Below are 25,350 nucleotides of genomic sequence, written 5' to 3' on the forward strand. Positions count from 1 at the left end.
CCCTACAGATAAAAAAATCAGGCTTGGCTTAACAGATAGCATCGTTCTAACTCACAGGACTAATATTTAATCGGACCACCAGAACCATACAAAAGTAATTGGTGACAAATCACCCAGTACTGTATGAAAAACACTTCAGTCTAATACAAATATCAAAATTACACATTTGTGTTCAGATTTTGTCACTAAATTCGATGCAAATCTGTTTGCATTCTATTGTAATATAAAGCACAGATAATTATTGAATGTAATCGCACACACTAAGTAAATGTTAGGAAATTGTGAATGGGACAAATACTATATTAAAGAATCCAGTATTTTAAATAACCAATATTGATTCTTAGAAAATAGAAGGTTCATATTTAAAGAACTTGAACAGATTTATAATTTTAAAAGACAGGTCATTACATAACACTGAATTATTATGACAACTAATATTCTGTAAAGGGATTAAACAATGTTTTTAATAATTTAGCCTGATTTATGCCATATGCACAGAAATGTACCAAATTTAGGGGGATTTTAAAAAAATGTTTAGATGTTGTCTAAAGTCACACTATAATATTTGGTGTCGTTTTTAGAAATGTAATAGCCTAGCACTCAGCTTCCATTAAGTCCATTAATTACCTACCATGTTCTGGGACAAATATTGAGAAAAACTTTTAGCCCCAGCTTGTAGGAGGTGCATCCTGGGAAAAACACCAACATGGGAATCTTATTCAAATAGCGAACTCACACCATGACTTACTGAGGGATGGGAACCGTAATAATCATCATACAATAATCAGATATTAACAGTCATTGTACGGATCCCCCCTGAAGCACCGCTCACCTAGTCAGCGTTTCCCGAGCTATACCCCGAGACGATGTGAATATTTCTGTCCAGCACAGCGCTTGAATGTGCGCGTATTTCCCGGAGAGCTCTATTGGGGAAGTGTATGACTCCCGATCTTTGGCGGATGATGAACAGGAATTATCCGACTTCCAGCTTCGCAGATCCGCTGGCTCCCCCAGCACAGACCGCAGCTTGGGCCTACGAACGCAGCACCGCAAGTATTAAGCCAAGGTACGAGATGAAGAGGAGGGCGGGTCATCTTTCAAAGAAAATTCCGGTGATGGAAGGCCTAACGCCACATAAAAAATGTGTTTATGTTTTTTAACGCGTCGACACAGACAGTTGGTTCTGGAGTTTGTTGTACTAGCAATGATTCTGAAGGAAAGCGAATAGTTAGTTCGTCGGCTTGATGCAAACTACAGCATGGAATTGTTCGGTAACTGGCTGGTTTGCAACAAACATTGCAATGTTGCAACTTAATTTCCATCAAGGAAAAAATGTATTATGCATATGGCGAGCCTGTACCGACTGGAATGCGACTGCTCAGTTTACATGACAATGAAGTTGAGGCTTGCTTTATAATATACGCCGCTTTTTAAACTAATGTTACTTTGCAAAACTATGCCGTTATGATTTCACTTCTCTCTGAATATAAACTAGCGATTGCTGTGACCAATAATATGACTCCGGGGAAATATACACTAAAATCTATCTAATATTTGGGGGGAAATGTAACGCTATGTTAAGCTTCTCAAGTGTATTGAACTGTAGGAACGTCATTCGGTAATTCATAATAAATATTCACACGGGAAAAAAAATATGTAAAAAATATAATAGCAGTATGAGTAATTGACTAAGAGCTGTGAGATTGACAATTGTTACTCAATGAGGAGTGTAATGTGGAATAAGTGGCATCTGTCTCCCCTTTTTGCCGTGGGCTTGATGACCACCTTCCAACTGCTTGAGTAACACCGCTGTTTTACTGTGGACAGTGAGTTGCGTCATAACGGAGTTAAATGATTAGTTGAGGGCAGTCCAAAGTATTCGGACGTTAACACAATTTCGGTCCTTTCGGCTGTGTACTCCAGCACACTGGATTTGAAATACAATGGTGGATATGAGGTTATAGGGCAGAGTGCTTTAATTTGAGGGTATATACATCTATATTGGGTGAACCATATAGGATTTGCAGCCCTTTATACATTGTTTCTTCATTTTAGGGAAAAAAAGTAATTGGACAGTTGGTTGCTCAGCTATTTCTTGGCCAACGGTGACATTGAATCATTAGTTTGTGTGCAAGAAAGCTAACAAAATGTCTAAAGTTGAATGTAGGTGTGGCATTTGCATTGTAGTCTGTTGCTGTTCTCTCAACGTAGTGTCAATGCTTGTAAAACAGGCAATCGTGAGGCTGAAAAAATCTGAATAAATCTATCAGAGATATAGCCAAAACACTGAGTGTGTCAAAATCAACTGTTTGCTTTCTGTGCTTACATTGGTAAGAAACAAGAGCACAACCTGGCAGATCATGCAGGACCACTGTAGTGGATAACCAATGAATACTTTCATTTGTGAAGAAGAATACCTTTTCAAATGTCCAACAGATGAAGAACACTACACCAGCATAACCTCAGCGGGTTCTCTGCAAGATGCAAACCACTGGTAAGCCTCAAGAACAGAATGGGCAAGTTATTGTTTGCTAAAATGTACATAAACTGTAGAGTTCTGGAACAAAGTCCTTTGGACAAATGAGATGAGTATTTACCTGTACTAAATTGATGGAAAGTGTGGACAAAGGAACTACTCGTGATCCAGAGCATACCTCCTTGTCTGTGAAACATGGTGGAGGTTGTGTTATGGCTTGGACATTTATAGCTGCCATTGGAACAGGCTCACTTTTCTTGTTTGATGATGTAACTGCTGACGGCAGCAGGATGTATTTTGAAGTTGACAAAAACATTTTATCTGCTCAGATCTTACCAAATGCCTCAAAACTCTTCGGACAGCACTTCACCTTGCAATGGGACAGTGACTCCAAACATACTGCTACCAAGCAAACAAAGTGTGTTTCATGGCCAAAAAGGTGAATGTTCTAGACTGGTGAATTTAATCGCCTGACCTGAATCCAGTTGAACATGCTTTTCAGCTGCTGAAGACAACACTGAAGGCAAAAACCCCCCAAAATAAACAGGAACTGAACACGGCTATAGTACAGGTGTAGGAAAGCATCACCAGGGAACATACGTCTGGTGATGCCTGTAGGTCACAGACTTCGGGCAGTCATTGAATGCAAAGGATTTGCAACCAAGTACTAAATGAGGACTTCAATTAAGATAGTTAATTTGTCAAATTACTTTTTCTCCCCTAAAATGGGGGACGTATGTAAAAAAAAATGGCTGTAATTCCTACACAGAGTATCTGATACGGATGACAGTAGCCTCAAATTTAAGGTGACGGTCTGCACTTTAACCACTGTTTAACCACTGCACAAATTCACTGTTTCATTTCACATCCAATGTGCAGGAGTACAGAGGCCAAATAGCAAAAATTGTGCCACTGTCCAAATACCTGTGGATTGCACTGTAAATTTCAAACATGCCATTGTTCAGCTGGATAGCTTTGTCATTAACCTTGCTTAAACGGGGACAGAAGTCATGCTGTGTGATTGGGGAAGGTTGCAACTGCACCGTTTTTGTTTACCTACTGTGCATTTCATACAGAGGCCGGAGCTGAAGGCGAGAGAAGCATCCATTTCCTCATAGCATTCCGGTGCTCTGTACAAGCTCAGTGCAAAGAATGGAGCGGCGTGCCAATCGGAGAGTCGCCATTGTCCGTGGCCTCACCCGAGATGGCCTTTGTAGCACAGTAGGCTTCATGTGCCGTAGGGGAGGCGTTTCACGGCGGCTGGTTGTTTGACTGGGCTTTGGGACGTGCTCAGTGGTGCATGTCAGAGATAAAGTTCCATGCATTCAGTGTCCTGACAGTCGTGCCGCCGCTAATTCAGGGTCCGGAGCCGATGCCGCGTATTGAAGCAGAGTTAAACCCATCAGCGTACCTTAATTTTTATTATTATTATTTCTTTTTTTTTAATTAAATATTGGCACCCAATGTGGGACTCAACATGTCCAATTCCCACCCTAACTTGTAAAGTCCAATTAGCTATTTGCATCTGCAGCAACATTCGATCCCTGCTGCCAATTTGATAGAATATAGACATCCACAGTTCTCCTCCGAAACATGTGGTGTCGCCAGCCTGCAGCCCACAGCTAAGCTGGCATAGAATGGCTTTGGCATGCAGCCAGGTCCCAGTGAACTGCATGGTCACTAAGAGCAATGAAATGTGGATCCTTATGGGCTGAACCCATAAGAATCCACAGGCAAAGCAATCGCATATCGCCCTATAGGAACTGCCAGCCACAGTTGGCAGTCCCTATAGGATGCATTACATTGTGTTACAGGCATTTACTCTAGCACTCTCTTATCCAGAGTCTACTATTATCCAGAGCACCTTGCACAACCTTTGCATTGTATCCACAGTATCCATGGATAAGTACTGATGCAATTCAGGTTGAGTGACCTTGCTCAAGGGAGCAACAGCAGTATCCTACCTGGGAATTGAACCTGCAGCCTTTCAGGTTAAAAGCCCAGTTCCCTGACCATACTACACTGCTGTCCGATACCGGCCTCAAGATCAGGATGACATGTATACAATATGCTTCTATTCGTAAAATGTTTGGTGGGTGTGCTTTGGTGCACAGCCTTGGCATCTTGTGTGTGCATTCATCAGACTCATAACATGGGCCCCATAAGCTCACTCAGCAATGTGGCTCAGTCCCCACCAGCTTCAGGCCTGTGCTTTGCTAATAAACAACTCTCACAAATCAGTCTTATAGATGTGATTCTAACCGCAGGTGACAATTCAAAGCCAGACCATTCTGTGGTAATGCCTTGGTAATATGATGTGCGGACTATCTATGCTCACTCCTCTCCAGCTACAAGCATTATGTTGCCCATAGAGCCAGTACGATTACTTGGCCACCTTCTCAGCCAATCAGAATGCTTGCATATTTCTCCAGTCAGTTGTCCTAACACATGTCCTGCTGTTTGATATCAACAATACAGGAATGCACAAAATCCAGTGCATTAAAGAGCAAAGAAAATGCCTTTCTGCAATATTGCCATTAGACTGACATGTCTTGTATTAAACAATGTATAAGTATACAATGGATTGTATGTATAAGTGTAAGCTGTGTATGTTCCTCTGGATAAGAGCATCTGCTAAATTACTTTGTTGTTATTATTATTATTTTATTATTATTATTTCTGACTATTGGCTATAGTACTCTGATAGACTGGTGACCTGTCCAGGGAGTATTCCTGCCTCTCACCCAATGCATGCTGGGATAGGCTCCAGCACCCCCTGCAACCCTGATCAGGAATAAGCAGGTTAGATAATGGATGGATGGATGGACAGCTATACTAATGCTCAGAATTTCCCTTCACATTTATCATATATTCAGATTTTTAGATAGACTTATGGTATGTTCTTGTCATTATATTAGATGGTCTGTATTCCTTTGTTGAACAAACCCTTGATAGTAGATGCAAACGCCTGAATAAACAGATTCATGAGATTTTACTGTCTGGTGCCAGTGAATTTGAAAATGGAGATTCATTCTGTTCTCTAGACTAGTAAAAAAGGCCCTTTGTCAGGTTTTGTTGAAACTGTTGAGCCCTGTGCTTCTGAGGATACAACTGGGACCTAACTTTGCCTGTTGGGCCAGAGGAAGGAGGCCAGGGGTAATTCTGTCAGCAAGTAAAAATCTTTCCAAGGTCACAGAAGTGTGCATAGACCAGATCTATTTTAGATGTGCATGTCACCTATGAGTCATTAGAGAGATTTAGACATTATTCAAGAGAAAAACACTAATTGGAGCTGAGAATTCAGAAAAATATTCAGCAAAGGTCATTTCTGACTTGTACCATGCCTGTCTAGGGCAACATCGAAACACTTCATTTTAATGGAAGGAAAAATGAATGTGTAATAATTTGTATTTTTGTAGTAACTTCAGGAAAAATGCTACTTTTCAGACTCTGGCTATTGCCACTAATTTTCCCTAGAGTTTTCTGTTTTTCTTTATTGGATGACGTTACTCAAATATCCTTCATTTGACTGACTGACATGTTGTTTTCCTGTTTTAAGCTTTAAGCCTAGAATTAGTTTTCCTCAGGTAGCCGACTCCTTTTAAAGAAACTAAAATGTTTCTTCTGCAGAGGTTCTTCATCATAAACATGTCAATCCTTATCTGAAACTGCCCATTTTTTTCCCTGCCAAGTTTTCAGGATTGCCTTCAGGAAGGGCTTGACTCGGAACTCAAAGCTCATCATGTAAATAACTCCGTCTTGGCAGATCTGCAGAGATTTACATGATCTGTGTCAAACGCTCAGTTCAATCCAGACATTAATGTTCAGGCAAAAACACTTTTGGCACTATTTGGAATATTGTGTCACACAACGTGGAGGGCATGCTCCATTTCACGGCTTTTCACTCTTCAGTGGAAACTGAGGCTCCTCTGTGATCATTAAGACGGTCTGTATGATGACTGACAAGAGTGAATATTTGTTTTGGTTGGGTTTCAACACTTTTAAAGATATGACCTCTTCAGGAAAACTATATTCTCTGTAAGACAGTGCAAACACAAACACAATTTCCCAGTGGGAATATCATAAATCAAACTGTACTGGAACATTTCAGTTAATGTAATGAATGTTGCTCAGACTGCAGATGACAGATGAACCACAGGAGCCTCCACCATGTGATGAGGCTGACTGGAATCTTTTCTCTCAGGTGAACTGCTAGGTCAGTTGTGGGTTTCCCCATTGAACATCCACTACATTTGGTCCCGCTGTGTGCAGGGCTCAATTCTTGACAATAAGGTACATCATGAAACAGAGAAAAGGTGCCTCAGCTGGGTACTACAACCAAGACCTTGCAATTATCTTTGTTTAGGAGGTGGTGGTCGTGTTGTACAACCTGACATTGGACTATATGGGCTAGATGTCCTTGCCCATATGTTAAACTTTAGCTTTTTTCTTTTCTTTCTTATATCACTTTTACTCATGGGGTTATACACATTCTTAAAAGAAAAGTATGCTATTGTGTTGTTAAAAAGGTATTGGGTCATGAAGTGTTTTCTCATTTTTTTTCACAGATATATTCCCATTCATAAAAAAGGGAACATCCAGAACATCTGACACTGTTGAGCACACTTCTGACAGGTTTAACCATACAGGCTGTCATCAGCATTGATGCTAATTTATATAAGTCCTTGCACAAGCGCACCCTCTAGTACTGAAGTATTTTAATTTTAATAATACAGGAAATATTCAACTGTGCAGGAATCTATTATGATCACAATCAATACAAGTACCAACAAACTATTCTTGTCATTTAAACATTTGTTTTGTTGACTATCTTTGCTCAACTAATGCTGCATTATCCCAAAAACATGATCAGAAGTGGTCAAATATTGAGAATAATGTAGGCCTTATGTCACCCGTGTTGTGAAAATATATTACAAATGGTACAATAGTCCATCATTAAATTTGCAGATGACATTACAGTGGTGGGTTTGATCCGTAATAACAATGAGGCAGCATACAGGGAGGAGGTGGAGCTCCTAGCAGGCTTGTGCACCAAGAACAACCTCTGCTTCAACATCAAAAAAACAAAGGAGTTGATTGTGGATTTTAGGAGACACAACACAAACCACACGCCTATCTAAATTGATGGATCTGCTGTTGAGAGAGTCGAGAGTTTTAAATTCTTGGGAGTCCACATAACCCAAGACATATCACGGTCCCTCCACATCTCCTCTCTCATCAAAAACGCTCACCAAGGCCTCCACTTTCTGGGGAGGCTGAGGAAGATCAAGCTGCACCCTCAGATCCTCACTCACTTTTACAGATGCACAGTGGAGAGCATACTGACCAGCTGCATCACAGTCTGGCATGGCAGCTCCACTCTGGTTGACTGCAAGGCTCTCCAGCAAGTGGTGAAAACAGCCCAGCGTATCACTGGAACTGCACTACCACCCATACAGGACATCTTTGACAAGAGATGTCTGAGGAGAGTCTGTTGCATCACCAGGGACCCATCACACCCCTGCCACCACCTGTTTGACCCCCTGCCATCTGGTAGGAGATACCGGACCATACAGTCACGGACCAGCAGACTGAAGAATAGTTTCTTTCCAAGAGCTGTAAAGCTAGTGACCCCCACCCCCACCCACTGATTACTAAGCCTGACTATGGACACGGGTTGTGCAATAATGGGAATTTTTAATGGTACTGTGCAATACTTTCGATGTTGACAATGTAATATTACCCATGACTTATGTTACCAATGACGACCTGCACTCTTTATACATAACTTTTAATTTTTTAACTCTTTTCTATTCTTATTTTTATTTACTTATTTTGTTTTGTTTTTGTGTTTTTATGTCTAAACTTGTCTTGAAAGTGTGTTTTTTAACTGTGTCAGTGTCTGCACTATGCTTTTATGTTGCACCAGAGAGCAAACAAGAATTTTTGTTATACTGGAATGGTATAATGACAATAAATTGAATTGAATAGTACAAATATATTCAAAGCTTTGTTGTTTTGCAGTTTTGTTATCAGTAACTTTTTAGTTTTGTTCTGTAGTAACTGTAGATTTACATGATGGCAACAAATGAAAATGGAGAACAATCTTCCAAATGTCATTGATCAATTCTGGGAAGAAAAAACATCTGTACACAATAGATTATCTATGCATTCCCAAATAAGGTATTTGGGTTCAGACCCTTAGTAGGCCCGTATAGTGATTCATGGAGTTTTTGCAGTGTCCCTTCAGTGTGCATCTCTTCCTCCTCCCATGTAGTTCAAGCTATGGAGCCACACACCCGGAAACTGAGCAGCTTCATCGGCAGACCTACGCCTCCCCTCATCAGCTCCCCACCTACGTCACTGCGCACCACCCTACAGGTGAGGGTGTCGGAGTGGCCTACTTTTCTGCACTGCCCGATTCGGACAAAGCTCATGCGATGGCTCTCGCCCTGTGTTCACATACCCTCGGTTTTTCTCGTCACTCAGGGCTATCTGGAGTCTTCGATGCCGGTTTGCTCACCACTGGCAGTAATACTACTGAAAGTTCAGTCATGAGTTTCCTCTCTGCAATTGAGTCCCGTACCCAACAGGCTGGTCCTGCTGGGGCTACTTTATTCCCGCAGTTCAGGACTTCTTCATGGCAGACAGGTGGGAATGCAGACCTGTCACGGTGTCTGTTTGGTTGATGCTTCACCGTCACTGTTTAATCAATGGCCATCTCTCTTTTAGCTTCGTGTTTTATGTTTGTTGTTCTGTTGCATCTGTGTTTCATTTGTTTCTGTTCTTCTGTCTGCTAATTCATGTCCAGACTTATGCTGCTTTAATTCTGTTTGTTCTCCTCAAGGTGTGAATTCGTCACCCACCACAGAATTGTTTGTTACTGGAGCCCTGCCCTCTTCAGGAACCTTCTCCACCTATCAACACCCCAATGCCTTCCCAACCCGAACTTTAAATTCCAGCCCTTCACTAACACTTCAGGACACTACCTTCAGCACCTCCTCTAATGGTTTGTTGTCTAATGACCCCCTCCTGCAGATCAAGTCCACCCAGGTCACAGTGCCTTCTGCCCTGGCCTTCGACCGCCTTGGTGGCACTGTACTGACCACCAGTCTCCCACCCCAGTCCTCTACATATCGCTCAGCCCAGGAGTCAGCCCCGCACCTCCTGCAGCCTCAGTTTGGCCTGCTGCCCTCAGCCCTGAGTGGGTCACAGCAGCCCCCCCAGCCTTACAGCACCTCCGTCTTCTCTGGCTCCATTGAGAGAGCACTTCAGCGGGAATGTAGTGTGATCAAGCACCATCAGAGGCCTTCCAGCACTCAGTCAGTCCAAGGGCAGCATTCCCTACAAGGTTATTTGTCCAGCAGGAGTGAGGTACCCTATCAGGACACTTTGCATCAGCCAGCCGTGCCCTGTAGTCCCATAGAAGATTCTACTCAGGTGAGCAATGCAGGACCACAGAAAAAGACATCTCAATCCACAATGGAGCAAACTCAGGCTTACCCACCCTCCACTTCCTCCACCAAGCACACCGAGCAGCCTCTCGAGGTTGAAGAGTCCCATAGTGGCTCCCCCAACCTGAGACCACCGAGCTACAACTCCCCCTCTCAGAAGCAGAACTCAGTAATTGCCAGTCAGCCACAGGCCTTCGTGTCTGGGCAGCTGCCCAGCCCCCCGCAAGTCTACATCACATCCCAATCCCTGCCCAGCAGCATTGCTCATTCCCAGGTGTATTCCTCCAGCCAGTCCAACAAGTTGCCTCCTTTGCACAAGTCCCTGACTTCGGTCCCTGGCCAGTCAGGAAACATATCTTCTGTGAAACAGCCACTCATCTTCTCCTCTGGTCAACAGCAGGGGTTGCCCTTAGTTAGTCACACTGAGGCATATAGGGTGCAAGTGCTGGGGCTCTGCCCAGAGAACCCGTCACAGAGCTATTCTTCCAGTCACTCTCAGGGTCTGCCGACTGTTAGCTATTCCGCACAGTCCCAAGGGCTTGCTTCAGTTAGTTCCTCTCAGAGCTATGCTTCAGGACAATCCCTCACACTGACCTCACAGTCCCTGTCCTTCTCCTCTACTCATGCCCAGAATTTGCCACGATCAAGCCCCACCCAGAACTATGCCATAATGCATCCCTCCCCTGGAGATGAGACTGAAAACACATTGTCACCGCAGACTCAGAAATACCTTCCTTCTGTTCAGTCACCACCTTTCTCTCCTATGCCTCATTCCCAAGCCTTACAGAACAACAGATCCTCAGCAGATTTAAAAACATCCTGTGATGAAAGGAAATCGGAAATGTTCACCACCTCCAAACAGGAGGATGGGGAATTTCCTGTGCAGGACTTGCAAGCTTTGCAGCAGCAAGCCTCACTTGATCCTTCAGCTCAAGCCCTTGAGGACGGTGAACTGGGATTACAAAACAATGATATGAGTATGATCTCCAAGATGGATGACCGGTACAATTCACAGAGCGTCATCCGGAGCAACTCCCGACCCGAGGACGAGATCGCAGGCCTGATAGTCCCAGAGTCCAAGAAGGATGAAAGGATGAGTTCCTTGAGCCCCCATGGACAGGAAATCACTAGTGCCAACAGTCATTTCAGTGCTACTCCTGACATTAAGAGAAGCTCCTCCCATGCAACTATGAGCACAGAGGAACTGAAGCAACAGTCGCTCATGCAGAAAGTGGCTGAGTCACAATTGCAGAGTCACCAAACACAGGCTGTGAGTTCCTTGCAGCCAGCTCACGGTCACTCAGCACAGCACACACAGTATCTCCGGCTGCCCGGTGCCCAGATCCTGCCGGAGCCCTCTCGAGATCTACAGATGGTCCTACTTCAGCAGTCCTTGCTCAACCCCACTGAACCCCAACAGATTCCTGTGCAGTACCTGCAGATGGATGATCAGATCATTGGTACCAACAGTGGGCAGAGCCAGCAGCAGGTCTCCCTGCCCCAGAACCCAGACGTCCTAAAGATGGATGCAATGGAGACCACCAGGTCACTCCAGCATCATATTTCACCAAAGGATAACTTCAGCCAAGTGAATCAGCATGATGCAAAGCACCACTTTACCCTAAGCTCAATTTGTTTCCCGGACTCCATTCTGCTTGCAGATGAGAGGAACATCCTCTCCAATGTCGATGACATTTTGGCTGCCACTGCTGCTGCCTGTGGGGTCACTCCACAGGAATTTGCCAAAGTAACGTCCTCAGTAGGGGACATGCCCTTGCTCACCAACACCACAGACTCAAAGGGGAACTTGCAAGGGGCACTTAACACAAGGCATGTTTCTTCTAGTTTTTCTTCCCAACAATTAGCTATTTCCAACTCTCAAGCTATGACACTAAATGGTAGCCATTTGACTATGTTGCCTAAGGAGGCAGTCCAGGATCAGCAAGCAACAGAGTTACCAAATTCACATATACAGTCCTCGCTCCTCAACTTTAGGCTTAATATAGGCGAGAAGGCACTGAGATCTCAACAGGAGCCTCAAAGTGCCAGGCAAGGGTTTGAAAGGGAGAGGGAAGACAGAATAGAGGAAGAACACATGAGGCATGGAAATAGGACTGTCTTCAGTTCTGTGAGGATAAGTACTAGTGACCCAGGTGTTGCCTCTGACAATGGATTCCCCCCAGGCAGAGATGATTATGACCCCACTAGGCTATTGGACAAAACCAATATGTCCAGCTGCAAGAACCAGGTTCAGTGCAGTGAGCTAAAAACAATTAAAATGGAGGACACATTCATAGAGTTTCCCACCAGATGTTTAACCAAGAAGAAAGTCAAGTCTAAGGGTTCAATGAAGCTGGTGGGGGAGGAGATGAATGGTCACCTCAAGCCAGTGAAACGTAACCAGGGGAAGCGTCAGAACTCTAGAGGGAGCGACACAAACTTGCCCTCCACCTCTGATGGCTGCTACGAGAGCTACCACCAGCAGGAGCGGATGCAGCAGAAGATCAGGGAGGTGGAGGAGAAACAGCCAGAGGTCAAAACTGGATTTATAGGGTCCTTTCTGGACTTCTTGAAATCAGGACCTAAACAACAGTTTTCCTCTCCTCCAATAAGGATGCCCAATCGCTCCAGGAAGTCTTCTGCCTCCTCTAAACGCACTTCCTGTCCCATGTTATTGTCTACTAAGCCCCAGCCTCACATTACACAATTAGCACCACCAGAAATGGATAGCATCAGTCCATCCAGAAGGCTTGACGAGGAGCTGAAGAGGAACCTGGAAACACTGCCATCCTTCTCTTCAGACGAGGAGGAGTCAGTGGGCAAAAATCAGGATCTTCAGAAGAGCATCACATCTGCACTTTCTGCACTGGATGACCCATCAGAGAAAAAGAGCAGGTTGGGTAAGTAAAGGACCATTTTGTTTAAATGTGGGTGCACCCTGCTTCAGAAATTGGTATTTTTGGGAGCATTATTAAATGTCTAGTCTCTTGCTTTGTATTTTGTCACAGTCAGAGACTTTGTGGTCCCAAAACTGTCCTGAAATTTACCACAGCTGGTTCAGGTTTATGACCTGTAATGAACTGTTGTAGCTAACCCAATGACCCCACAATAACTGACGCTACTTCCCACAAAAATAAAACAAACAATGCTCAAAAACCCGTTTCAAACCCCGTCTTCTCTCTGATTTGTTCCCAGATGTCACACAGAAAAATCTGCCTAGCACTGTTATAAAGCATGAGCAGTCTCCCTGCACATTTCCTTCAGCACAAAAGACGCAACAATCTCCTCTGGCCGCGTCTGCGGAGCTGCTTGCACAGACACTGTTGAAGGGCGTTCCTCCGGACCAGCTAGCTGCACAGCTGACCTCCGTGGCCATCGAGGGCCTGACGGACGAGGAGCTGTCCGACAGCGGCGGGGAGGGGATGTACCGGGAAAGGGATGAGTTTGTTGTGAAAAATGAGGACATCGAATGCCTGAAGGTAAGGCCCTGCAGTACAAGTGCACCACTACCAGACTCCGTCAGGCAGTGCTGAGGTTTTACCAGACACTGATGCTCAGCCATGCCGATTTTAAGTAGGCTATCCCTTTACCTTTTTATATTCTAGGTCAACGTTACAGAAAAGAGCCTGGAAAGTTTTTGTTTGCCTCGACAGTATTTCACCGTGGCAGCTCTTCTTAACTCACAGAATAGGGTGTTACTAACAGATTATGGCTGGCCCTTTGTGTCCTGTGTGATAACACTGTCAAGATCTGGTGGGAGAATCATATTTATCCAAGTGTTTCTGTCTGCTTTTGATTTATTGTGTGGTTGTATTGTATGGGCAGATGACACTGAACGCAGGGTGCGAGCCGCCTGCCATCTGGAAGGTTCAGAAAGCCTTACTGCAGAAATTTGTACCTGAGCTGAGAAATGGGACCAGAGTGTTTTCAGCCACCAACAGCGTAAGTGCAGAATCCTCACGATTACCAATTAGCCCCAGCGCAGTATATTCATCAGAGCTATGCAGAGCCTTTGGAATTTTTAACACAATGTCTTCAGATATTCATTCACAGGTTTTTTTTTTATGTTTCTGTTGGGTCTCCTATGGTTTTCCCAACATATTTTCAGAACTAAACAATACTTTACAGAGTTGGAGAGATCTGTGATATTTGTTGTATGTATTTTGAACTTAAAAGTGGAGCTTGTCTTTGGTTGATAATGTGATATAAATGTTTTTTTTAGAATTTGATTAATATGTGTCGTCAAATAATAAGAATGATCAAATTAAAAAGGCACAAATTATTTTACAATATAAAGTAGAATATCCAAATACAAGATCTGCTTTTTTCCACAAAAACATTTACACACCTTGATACCCCGGACACCTTGATAGTATGTATTTTTTTTTTTCTTCTCTCCTGTAGTATTTGGGCTACTTTGGGGATGCAAAGACCCTATACAGAAGAGTGTACGTGAAGTTCATCGACACTGTAAACAAGAGGGAATACGTACGGGTCTGCAGCAGGAAGCCCAGGTGTAAGCCCATGCACTCCATGAGGTACAAAAGGCACAGCCATCTCATTTCTGCAGTTCCACTGCCACTGTAAACACTACCGAGTTTGAAATGGATTTCGGAGGCTTGCGTTTGCTAAATGAAAAGGCTCAGCATGTATGTCCTGACAACCGTCGTGTGTCATGATCAATCCGTTACTCGCGGTTTTCTCATTCTGGATAGCTTTTCACTCCTACATTAATATATACTAAGGATTTCAGTCGTGCTCCAATTTAATGTTAAAATGATTGCAGTACTTGCTCCTATTTGGACCTTAAAATTATTCTTCACCCAGAATTCATGTTAACATCATTTTTGCCTTTCAGTATGATATATTGCATTATTTTCAGATTTAAGTGCTAGCCATCTGACATGTTGAATATGAACCCCTGGTGTAGGGATGGGTGGGCTTGGGTAGTGCACAGACACCTAAATAGGTAGTTCTGGCCCAACTATATGAATATTTCTGGTTAAGCTGCTGACATGAACATGTGCATGCTGTTGGTGTAGAAACAGTGCAGTTTCTATGGAGAATTTGCTCAAAACGTTTTTTGAGTAAATTTGCTTCCTTGGGGGTTTTAGACAGTATTGTCAAGGCTAGATTTTGTATGTGATTCTGGGTGAATTATCACTTTAATGTGAAGGTAAATCTTAGGGTTTTGTCATATTGCATTTAACTCTATCGGGCAGTGCTGAGGGAATTAAGTGGTCACATGCTTTCCCGCCATTTGAACCAGGGGTTCTCAGGCCAGGTCACTGCTCGCCCACAAGACCATTTCTTCTGCGACAGCTGGTGATGCCCCAGTATCCAAACATGCATCTTTGAAGGCCTCCTCAAAGGTCAAATCCAAAGTCAGAGTGGAGCCACCACCCAAAAAGAGGAAAACGTGGAAGGAGGGGTTCTCCGAGCCACTGGGACTGTCACCAGAGGCCATGAGCGAAGACGATGGTGAGTGGAGATGGGTGCAGCCCATGCAGCTCATCTGGGAGTCAGAATGTGACCTCTTTAGGCAGATTAAACCCAAGTGAAAAACTTTGCACAAGTGAAGAAGCACTGTGCTATTAATATCCATGATTACTAATGTAATATGGTGGTTTCTGTTCCATGCCTTTATTATGACCTCACCTTCTTGTTGTCACATGGTACTATTTTAAAATTTTGGTGACTGATGTAGTTTCATTTTTAGTTGTCTCATTGTTTTAGGATGTACTGCCCTTGTCAGGCAGGTTGATTTAAGGATTTTTCACTTTCATAGTTGAACTTGCATTTTTTGCATCAGACATCAAGTGGCAGTGTTTTGTAAATGTACTGTTTAAGTATGGATTTTACAAACACAACAGCTTTGTGGATGTACTTTCCAAATCATTTCTTATTGTCACATCACATCTAGCTAAAAAGCCAGAGCTTGCTAACTGAATGAGCTTGATAAATGCACAGGCCTTCTATTTGGCTAGCAAAACCTGTAGTATTTCAACACCATAATTCACTTTACTCGGTGACATGGCCGTTGTAATAACAGTGATGCTATTAACCCCTTAGCGCACATGCCAAATCTTTCCAATCCTTGCCCATTTAGGGGGTACACTATTTAAAGCTTTATAACTCCAGATGTGAACACCACACAATGAAAAATGGATTAAATGAAGCAAGACATTTGTACAGTTTACAATACGAATGCAGATTAGTTTATATTCATAATTCTGGAAGAAATAAAGTGCCAAAAATGCAATTGTTTAGACAAAAAATCAAAAATGAATCTGCACTTTTTAAGTTTGCAATGAAATACTGAGAGATTGCATATAGACAGCAGGTTAAACTATACATGTGCTGGATCAAAAGTTTCTTGACCACAAGTTCATAAAATCTAAGGGTGGATATGTAGAACTACTATAGATGTGTGAAGCAAAAACTACGCAGTGTCCCCAGCATCTCCAAATCTATCCAAAATGTCTAAATTATGCATTGCTGTGAATCACAACATATTCACATATTTCACTACAAATCAACTGTGTTGACTCAAGAAAATCACTGTTGCATCATTTTCAAGTCGGAATTACAAGCTTTCAGTCAGTACAGTGGCCTAAAATATCTAGGGGTCCAGAAACATATCCAAAATCTCTCCAAAATTAAATAAAAAGCTTTTTGTCCATTATAAAGCATATAAATGAGCCCCTTATGAAGTTTTAAGATGGAACATTGCTATCGGGTTAAAAAATAATGCAAAAAATATTGTCACACAATGCGGTACAGTACCTAAATGTGTAATTAACTCTTGTATTTATTTCTATACTTTGTACTCTCCTATGTTTTCTTGTATGGACATGGGAGGACGACATGAAAACAATTTTCAACCGTCCACCACGTTTTGGCAATGCTCCAACTCTCATGTCATCACTGTTGCATGCTTCACAAAAACTATTACACTACTAACCCTTACATTACAGTGTGAAATATCCACATTATATAACACCACTAACATATTTAAAGTAATACTTACATAGCAATGATGAAATCTTACCTGTTTTCAGTAGATGGAGACAGAGACAGGAAATCAATGATATAGTTCTATCCGCTCCTGTCTTACACCAGAAAACTATGTCAGCTAGGTCTATCAGCAAACATATGGCTTAGCTATGCCCAGAAGTCCTCAATAATAATAGTATTACGAAAAATCGTTGACCACGTTTCGTTAGGTGCAGCGTCTTTTACTGCTACCACAGAGTGAATACGTAAGTGAATGCGATCCTAAGAATGTTTTTGGTTACCTTGACCTTTGAAACACTATTCCAAAAGCAGAATTAGACGTTATAGGCTACACCGTTAGAAAGCTTATATTCTCGCCTACTGAATAAATGACTCGTCAATCAAGCCAGACTGTACTAAAAAGGGCGACAACGCCGTAAACAACAGGTATTAGGCACAGCTATTAACGGATTATCCAAGACAATATATGACTCGGTCTCAAAAGGGACATCTCTACGCGTAAAACCAACAGTAAGGTTGTATATTTATTCAATAGTTAGTCCCAGATATTGACTGTAGAATGACATGGTATCATTTTTAAAAACCTTTTCTCGTTTATTTCGTTATTCAGTGAGCGGCGTTTTCACTGCTAGCATATCTTAGGGCTATTGTCGGGTTTATCTTGTTGCTATGACAGAATACGATTTTTTAGTGGTGAAATAATATTTTTATGAATGCCAAGATAGACAATATTGTCCATTATGTCAATGGTGGGGGGTGTTTTGTAGATGAGACTGTAGGGAGGGGGTGCGTGTTAAATGAACGATCAGAGCGACAATGGTGGCGCTGCGAAACTCCGTATTCGGCAGAGTTGTCGTGTATCGTCTACTAATGAAACTAAAACAACGCGTTTCTGGCTAGCTAGATAGCAAAAATTGTTATTGGATATAGCCTAAGCCAACGTCCTTAGCTATCGATACTTGATATACTAAGTTAGCTAGCTTGTGAAAATTCAGTCTCCCGAGATGAGCGCGTATCATGGAGGTAGCTATGGTAACGGGGCACAGTCTGTCAATCATAGCTAACTGACAGTTCTCATTACCACGCCCAGATAGTTCGGGTGAACTTTTATAGTGGGAAATTTAGGCTTAGAAAAATACGTTTTAAAATACATTTAAATGACTGAATAAAAAAAAAAATAATCCACATTTGTTTTGTTGTTGCCTAAAGACAACTGGCAAGTGTCACATTCAACCATGTTAGTCCTTTTTTAAAAAAATTGGAGCTTTATGGACTGAGGTCGATCATATTTAACCTCTTAGCGCAAAGCGCCTAGTGGTCGGCAGGCCGGCGTGCCGAGATTACTAAACTCAGACATTCGGTGCTACTGCAACCGGTAAAATCAGTAAACTCATTATTTCACTAAGTGAGAACATTTTCACAGAGCTGTCTTACTTTAGCATCGCAAATGTGGCTTTAATCCCATACATGCTAGCTCCCCAGTCCAGTTTTACATCCTACATGCTAGCTAGCTGTAGGCTACAACACAGATAAAGGAAATTTAACTCACCTGAGTTTCAAACTGAATAAAACTCGTTTGACGTTGAAGAACTCTCGGACTTGTATTAGTTATGTCTTCAGAATAGTTTAATAACCGTTTGGCGTTGAATTTGATTCAGGTAATATGTTTAAAAACGTAATTTGTCGTAAATGTAATAGGCTACTTCGGATGATTTCTTCGGTCGTTGCAGGGAAATAAAAAGTCGCGCGCAAATATGAACCGTGATTACAATTAGGCTATACAATGATTGGATAATCTTATCTGTGGTGTTTTGAAGAGACCAATCAATCTTTGAAGAAAACGTGTGTCTGTGAACTGTGGGGTCTTATGTAGAGTATGTAGAGAAAGTATAACCCTAACCCCGTGCATGTGGTGCTGTGGACAGCGTGTGAGCTTCCCGTTTTGGTCGATCCCGTAGAGTTCACGCCTCCGGTTCCGTTCGCGTCTCGCTTCCTCAACACCAGGACCATGAAAGAGACCTTCCGGAGCTACGTGGAACTGCTCATCAGCGTGGCCCTGGACGCGGATCTGATGGATGCTCTGGAAAAAGAAAAGGGTGAGTTTTTGGGGGACATGGGACAAGATCTAGCCTAATTGTTTCATAGACTATATTTGCTGGATGTTGTTCATATATACGTGAAGCAACTGTAGTAGGCTTAACTAACAGTGACTGTTTGTACATAATAATGTAATATCTGTACAGTATCTATCCAGATTAAAGACGTTATTTTATAGAATCTGTTGCCTAAAACAGTGAAATGTGTGCTTCACATTTTTGCCGAGAGTGTAACTTCGATTAATTTTAATTGAGTGAACAATACATTGCATTAGCATTGCACATATTTCACGGACCCTCTTATCCAGTGTGTGACTTGCAATGCAAGTCCATTTGATTAATATGAGTTGAGTCAGAACTGGTTAGCAACATTCCCAGGCCAGCAAGTGCAACATCACTAATCCACTAAACACAGGTTAATTATACCTGCCTAGAACCATGATACAAGTCCTGGACACAGACAGAAAACAGCCATAGCAAGCCATAAAAAAACATAAACTGTAAATAAACTTATTTAATGGTTGCATATGCTAATTGAAGACTGAAGAAGTCTGCTTGCAAGATCTGTACAGCCACGTGTTCAGAAGAGTTCTTGGATCGACACTTGCATTAATATATCATAATGAGCTTTAATAAATATAGGGACATTATTTATTGTACAGCTCCTATATAGCTGGCTACAACTTCGCAGTATTGTCATCACTGAGATGCTCGGTGTTAATACACAGTGTTATTACAACAGGCAGAGGGACAAGCCCTACTGTACAGTTCTGGTTATTATAACATTTGTATGGACCTGTGTTCAATGGCATGGGGTTGTTCCAGTCTTTATTATATTTGTGGGGACCTGTGTTCAGCAGAACTTGGGCTGTTCTGGTCTTTATTCTGGTCTTTATTGTGATAGTACGGACCTGTGTTCAGCAGAACTTGGGCTGTTCTGGTCTTTATTCTTGTCCTTATTGCCATAGTACCGACCTGCATTCAGCAGAATCTGGGCTGTTCTGGTCTTTTTCTCCATCATGTGACTTACTGTGATGCAGATGAGCTTCTTCTTCCTCACATGAGGAAGGTGGAGGGGATGCTGACGGACAACAGGCGGAGACTCCTGCCCAGACTGCGCGTGGGACAGCTGTTCAAGGTGGGGGAGTCTTTCTCTGCCACCACTTGCAGGCAAACTGTGAAAATGTACCTGAACTTTTAACATTCATCACATTGGAGAAATGCTAGCCATGAACCATAACTCAAACAAAAAAAGTCCACAGAAGAGTGTTTTTTTTAGAATAAGTTTAGTATTTTCTCCATATGATATTTACTGTAAGGTTTACAGTGATAAGAAAAATAATTGTGAAAAAGCAACCCAGTACTGCGAACAAAGGCTTTTACAGGGGGCTTCAATCTTATATGAAAAGGGCCGGCCTGGGTTCAGGTTTCTGTTTTTTTAGACACCCGATTCAAGTAATGAACTGATAATGGTCCTCAATAAAGACCTTGATAAGTAAAATCAAGTGTCTTAGTGCTGCACCCATATTGACCCTGTTTGGATAAGATTGGACATGCCGATTTTAGAGAAATGCTTTCATAAGTGCTCACTGGCAATGCATAAATACCTTGTTCCACACAAGAGCTTTTCCTTTGCCAACTTGACAGGTGTTACAGGTCAAACACCGCCAGGTGACAATTTGATGCCTTTTTAGAAAAGTTTGACATTTTGAACAAAGTTACAATAAATATGAATATGTGGTCAAATGCACTTCCAATTAGGAGTGATGACAGAAATGCAGTAGATTTTGTAGAAATGGCCAACATTTGTGCAATCATTAAGCTCGGTGTGAATTTTTGTTGAATATTTTGAAGATGCCTCACTTCTTCACCAAGGTTTCTAGTAAGTTTTCTTGAAACCAACCTCTCAAGCACCCATTTGAATGTGGTACAGAAATGCTTTAATGTTGCCCATATTTAGTATGTACCCCCCCCCCCCCCCCCCACTGTATCCCCAGAATGCTCTGGACAGCTTCCCCGAATTATCCTTGGTGACAGCGCTGGAGAAGGACGGGGAGAACCCTTCCTTGAAAGTGCAGTTGAGTGGGAAGGCCTACAACCGGAAGACTCTGAGGCCCTCCAAAGCCAGCAGCAAGCTTCCCTTGGTGGGTGTTTACCGAGCAATTCACCACACCATTTCAGTTAAACCTGAGGAAATGTGTCATTACATTACATTCATTTGGCAGACGCTTTTATCCAAAGCGACGTACAAAAAAGTGCATTTCATGGGCGTAGACAACTGCTGAACACGGGTTCAGTATAAGGTACAATACTTATTTTGAACAGCTATTTCTAGCCGAGAACAATAAACACTATTCTGGCCTAACATCTGCAAAGCCAACTAGGCAGAAGAATAAGCTACAGTATTAGGACAAATACAAATTACCAAGAAGTGCAGGGATGGGGCAACATGTAACAAGTGACAGGAAAAAGGGTTTTTTTTTTTTTTTTTTTTTTTTTTTAAATATTATTGTACAGCGTGGTGGTGGTGTCCCGTTTAAAGAGTTACTTGATGATTATAGGTAGCATTTGATGTTTTAAAGTAGGGTTTCTTTAAAATATGGGTCAGGAGTGTATCAGGTTGGTCCCAGAATAAGTATGTAGTCCATGTAGGATGTATGTATTTTATGGGTCGCTGAAAGGTTCTAAATTTCTGATTTGGGTTCTGATACTGAAAAGTATTTCAAGATTTTGGTCCGGTATTAAAAAGTTTAAGAATCCATATAAAGTATCATTTTGCTGTATAGAAAATGAACCCGAAGCACTCACTTTAGTCAAGTGATTGGTTTCAGCCAATCTGCTTTTTTTGTCACTAGCAAACACAAACACCTCCAGGGATTTCTGTGGTTGGAAGAAGCAGTTCTTTAAAAAATTGCTGGCTGAGGACCAAGGATGATGTTTACAATTCAGTGGTTTGGCCTCTAGATGGCGCCTCTGACTTAGGAAACATGCTTTTATAGCTTTAACCACTTTCACTGAGTCTGGAGAACATGCCTCCCACATATTTCTTTACTGAACATAGCCTGTCGCCATGAACATGCCGTTCTTTCACACACAAGCCAATTCACCGTGCAGGGGTGGCTTTTGCATTGAAATTGCCCATCCTGAAGACAATCTACATCATAATGAATCCATGGCAGGAAAAGCTAGTAATCTGTTGTTCTGAAATACTTAGCAGACATCCCGCTGAAAATGTCCTTTTTTGGCCTGTGTATACATATGACAGGAGTACACAGTGGAGAAGGAGAAGACGCAGTGGTTTTCACTTTATCATTCGCTACAGCATTACAAGTACCACACATTCCTGATCTGCAAAGATGAGGTGAGGCCTTTGTTTTTTTTCTCTCTCTCTCTCTCTCTCCCTTTCTCTCCCTCTCTCTCTGTCTGTCTTTCTTTGTCTCTCTTTCTTTGGCCATTTTTACGAAAACCTGTCGTAACATCTCCGCCAGGGTGTGCATTTAACGCGACCACCAGCCAAACACTGGTAAAATTTTGCTTGTGGCCGGCAAGATTTTCTACTCCAGCAGCCACTTTAGCATTTACACAACCGAGTAGTGTGATACTGAAAAAGGTAATGGGGCTGATAAAATATTCTAAAATGGCTGATGATTTGTAGAATCTACAAGCCACCCTAACCAGTGAGTGAAATTTTAAATTTTATGTCCTGGGCCCTGTTTCACAAACCGGAATTACTGAGTTAGTTGGATAACTGCACTGAGTAAAGCCCGGAACCCTCCAAGATGTGGAACAGGGTCTGAATTAAAAAGATGGGTTTACTCTGTGCAGTTATCCAGCTACCTCAGTAATCCTGTTTGTGAAACACCCCCCTGGTGTCTGCAGTTCTGAGTGCGGTCCAGGAGGGCTGTTCTGAGTGCGGTCCGGGGGGCTGTTCTGAGTGCGGTCCAGGGGGCTGTTCCGGGGCCACTCGTCGCCCGCTCTAACGCTAGGCTGTCCCTTCCCAGATCGCCTCTGTTCGGACGCAGAGGGGGGGCTGCCTGGGGCAGGAGGAGACGGTGAAGCTCTGCCTGCGGAACGGCTCGTGGGTGGAGAGGCTCTTCCACAAGTTCGGCGAGCTGCTGACACAGGTGCAGCAGACCTGCCTGTAGCCCCGGCGACCGACCCTCCGATCCCAAGCCCCGCCCCTTTGGAAAGCGCCAACCTTCATAATAAAAGTCAGAATCCCACGCTTGGCATAGAGCGAATCCAGTTCTCTGCGGTCCTTACCGATTTCACCTCAGCGATGCTGGGATATGCATATGGGACTACACTGTTCGATATTATAAATCTCCTTTTCGTAGCTGGCCAACTGTCCCAAATTGGTTGGTTTTTTTGTTTGTTTGTTTGCTATGGTGACAAACATAATGTGATGAAAACAAGATGAAAATCTTTTTTATAGGAATCAAAACGCTTTCGATCAGAAAAAAAGAATGTACCTTGATAAGTGTTCTCTTTTATCAGAGACAATGGAAATTATTAGGTGGAAATGCAAGGTGTGTGTGTGTGTGTGTAAAATTTCCATTTCAACAATGGAGTGCCAAATTTATATAGAATGTTGTACATTTTGTACAGAGAACTGTTTTAGTACATTCTTTAAAGAACGAAAGTGATGTAATATAGACACCTACATTTTGAGCTTCAAGGACTCTTAATTATGATTATATCTGAATCAGGACTTGGTGCAATTCTAATACAGCTTTTTGTGATATATTTTATTGTAATGAAATGCAATGACCTAAACTTTTTTCTTTATTTGAGGAAAAAAAGAAAAACTGCCTTTATACATTTTCTTTTTAAATGTACATATTATCTCACTTAATGGGTGTATTTTTCACAGAAGAAAATATTGTGGTCATATTTGTGCCATGTATCTTTTTAATACACTTTTCGTTGCTTGAGAAAAATAATCCTTATACATTTATATGTAGATTAAATATTGTATACACTATATATCTTGAGATAATCTCCTCACGTTGATACAAGTTTGCCTCAATTTCAACCAGAATATGCAAACAATATTTGACTAGTTTTGCTTTTTAAGTGTAGCTGTGTTACACACGGCAATTATTTTCTGATATGTGAAAATAAATTTCTGTCAAAATGAAGGCATTCAGGTTGGTCTTACTGTTCGTACAGTTTTTTTTTTCCAAGCTCTGTTTTTAGATCCAGTGTCCAGTTTATTAAAATATAAGTAGCACACACGGCACCAACTAAATATGGATGATCGTTGCAGGAGAAGTGCTGCTCTAGGCATTCTAGCTCTACTGTGATGTCATCCGCTCTTGAATGTGCTCATGTGAACGCTGCATGCACAAAACATGACCTTCAGTCTTTTTCTTTTCTTTTTTTTAAACCAACGTCAGACCGTGGCGGACGCACCGCAGTGGTGGGCAGCCGGCCTGGCGATAAACGATTTCAAGCGCCCTGCCGTGACATTGGAAGTTGCGTCAGCGCACGCTGTAAATTAAAGCAACGTCACGGGAGAAAGAATTCATACCACCGTGAAAGAAAAAGAAAAATGTATATATCCAACACATTGGTTGAGTAGGCCCGTTCCGGTCAAACCAAGGATGTTTGCCATGAAGGACTGAACTGTACGTTATCAGTCCCTCGCTATCAGCTCCTGCGCACTGTACGCTACGCACAAGTCCATTTTGTTCAGTGTGGATATTAGCCTGGGCTGCTTCCTTAATAAATTCCCAAACCTCACACGCTTATCTTTCCACACTGCTGTTTAGTGCCCTTGACATTGTCTCTGACCTGCCCGGGCTGAAAACCATCTGGATGAGAAGCAAAATATTACGGGCGGCAGCTAGCAGCGTCTGGCAATGATTACTTCCTCTTTTTCGCTCGGGGCTGTTTTTCAAACAAATGTGAGCGTTTCACGTGACTCCTGGCTCAAAGGCAACAGGTAACCGTCACAACTAAAAAAAAAACATGAGCCGCGAGCTCCGAGCTGGTACGGTGTTGACACTAGGGTCACGCACGGAAAGCAAGCACTCGTACTGTTTGAATGGTCCGGGTTTATTCCTGCCACTTCCTGTTTGGTGAGTGGCCCTTGAAGTACACCTGAATGTCACGGTAACCTGGATGTTTGAAGCACTTCACAACTGGCTCCCTTCTCTGGAATCTATGGCCAACTGACTATAGTCCTGACAGCATGAGGAGGCCCGGTTACCAACTTTTTTTAAGGGTATGTTCTCCTTACCTGGTTGGTTTATTGTGCGACGGTGCAGTGAGTAGCACTGTCGCCTCGCAGCAAGAAGCTACC

The 25,350-nt window shown here is 42.5% G+C and overlaps 1 protein-coding gene across 6 annotated transcripts; it reads left to right on the forward strand.

Annotated features, from left to right (window-relative positions):
* The first annotated feature begins 666 nt into the window (after window positions 1-666).
* Window positions 667-24,184, forward strand: LOC135241748 (glutamine and serine-rich protein 1-like). Of its 6 annotated transcripts, none has more exons than XM_064312392.1 (14): window positions 669-1,066; window positions 2,437-2,915; window positions 8,754-8,857; window positions 8,966-9,127; window positions 9,324-12,830; window positions 13,126-13,409; window positions 13,756-13,872; window positions 14,335-14,468; window positions 15,200-15,411; window positions 18,906-19,043; window positions 20,084-20,181; window positions 21,041-21,187; window positions 22,309-22,404; window positions 23,045-24,184. In XM_064312392.1, the coding sequence occupies exons 2-14, from the start codon at window positions 2,611-2,613 to the stop codon at window positions 23,186-23,188; spliced, it is 5,448 nt and encodes a 1,815-aa protein (XP_064168462.1). In that variant the 5' UTR covers window positions 669-1,066; window positions 2,437-2,610; the 3' UTR covers window positions 23,189-24,184. The 6 variants fall into 6 exon arrangements, with proteins under 6 accessions (XP_064168467.1, XP_064168462.1, XP_064168464.1 ...); XM_064312396.1 differs by having other exon boundaries at window positions 979-1,066; window positions 2,437-2,494; XM_064312395.1 differs by lacking the exon at window positions 669-1,066 and having other exon boundaries at window positions 2,445-2,494; window positions 2,806-2,915.
* The last annotated feature ends 1,166 nt before the right edge of the window (window positions 24,185-25,350 follow it).

This window comes from Anguilla rostrata, chromosome 16, assembly GCF_018555375.3.
Source record: "Anguilla rostrata isolate EN2019 chromosome 16, ASM1855537v3, whole genome shotgun sequence".
NCBI lineage: Eukaryota > Metazoa > Chordata > Actinopteri > Anguilliformes > Anguillidae > Anguilla > Anguilla rostrata.

Coding starts and splice junctions, on each gene's coding strand:
- LOC135241748 (XM_064312392.1), top strand. CDS start 2,611: ATGGAAAGTGTGGACAAAGGAACTACTCGTGATCCAGAGCATACCTCC. Junction 14,469..15,199: donor AAGCCCATGCACTCCATGAG/GTACAAAAGGCA, acceptor CATTTGAACCAG/GGGTTCTCAGGCCAGGTCAC. Junction 22,405..23,044: donor TCCTGATCTGCAAAGATGAG/GTGAGGCCTTTG, acceptor GTCCCTTCCCAG/ATCGCCTCTGTTCGGACGCA.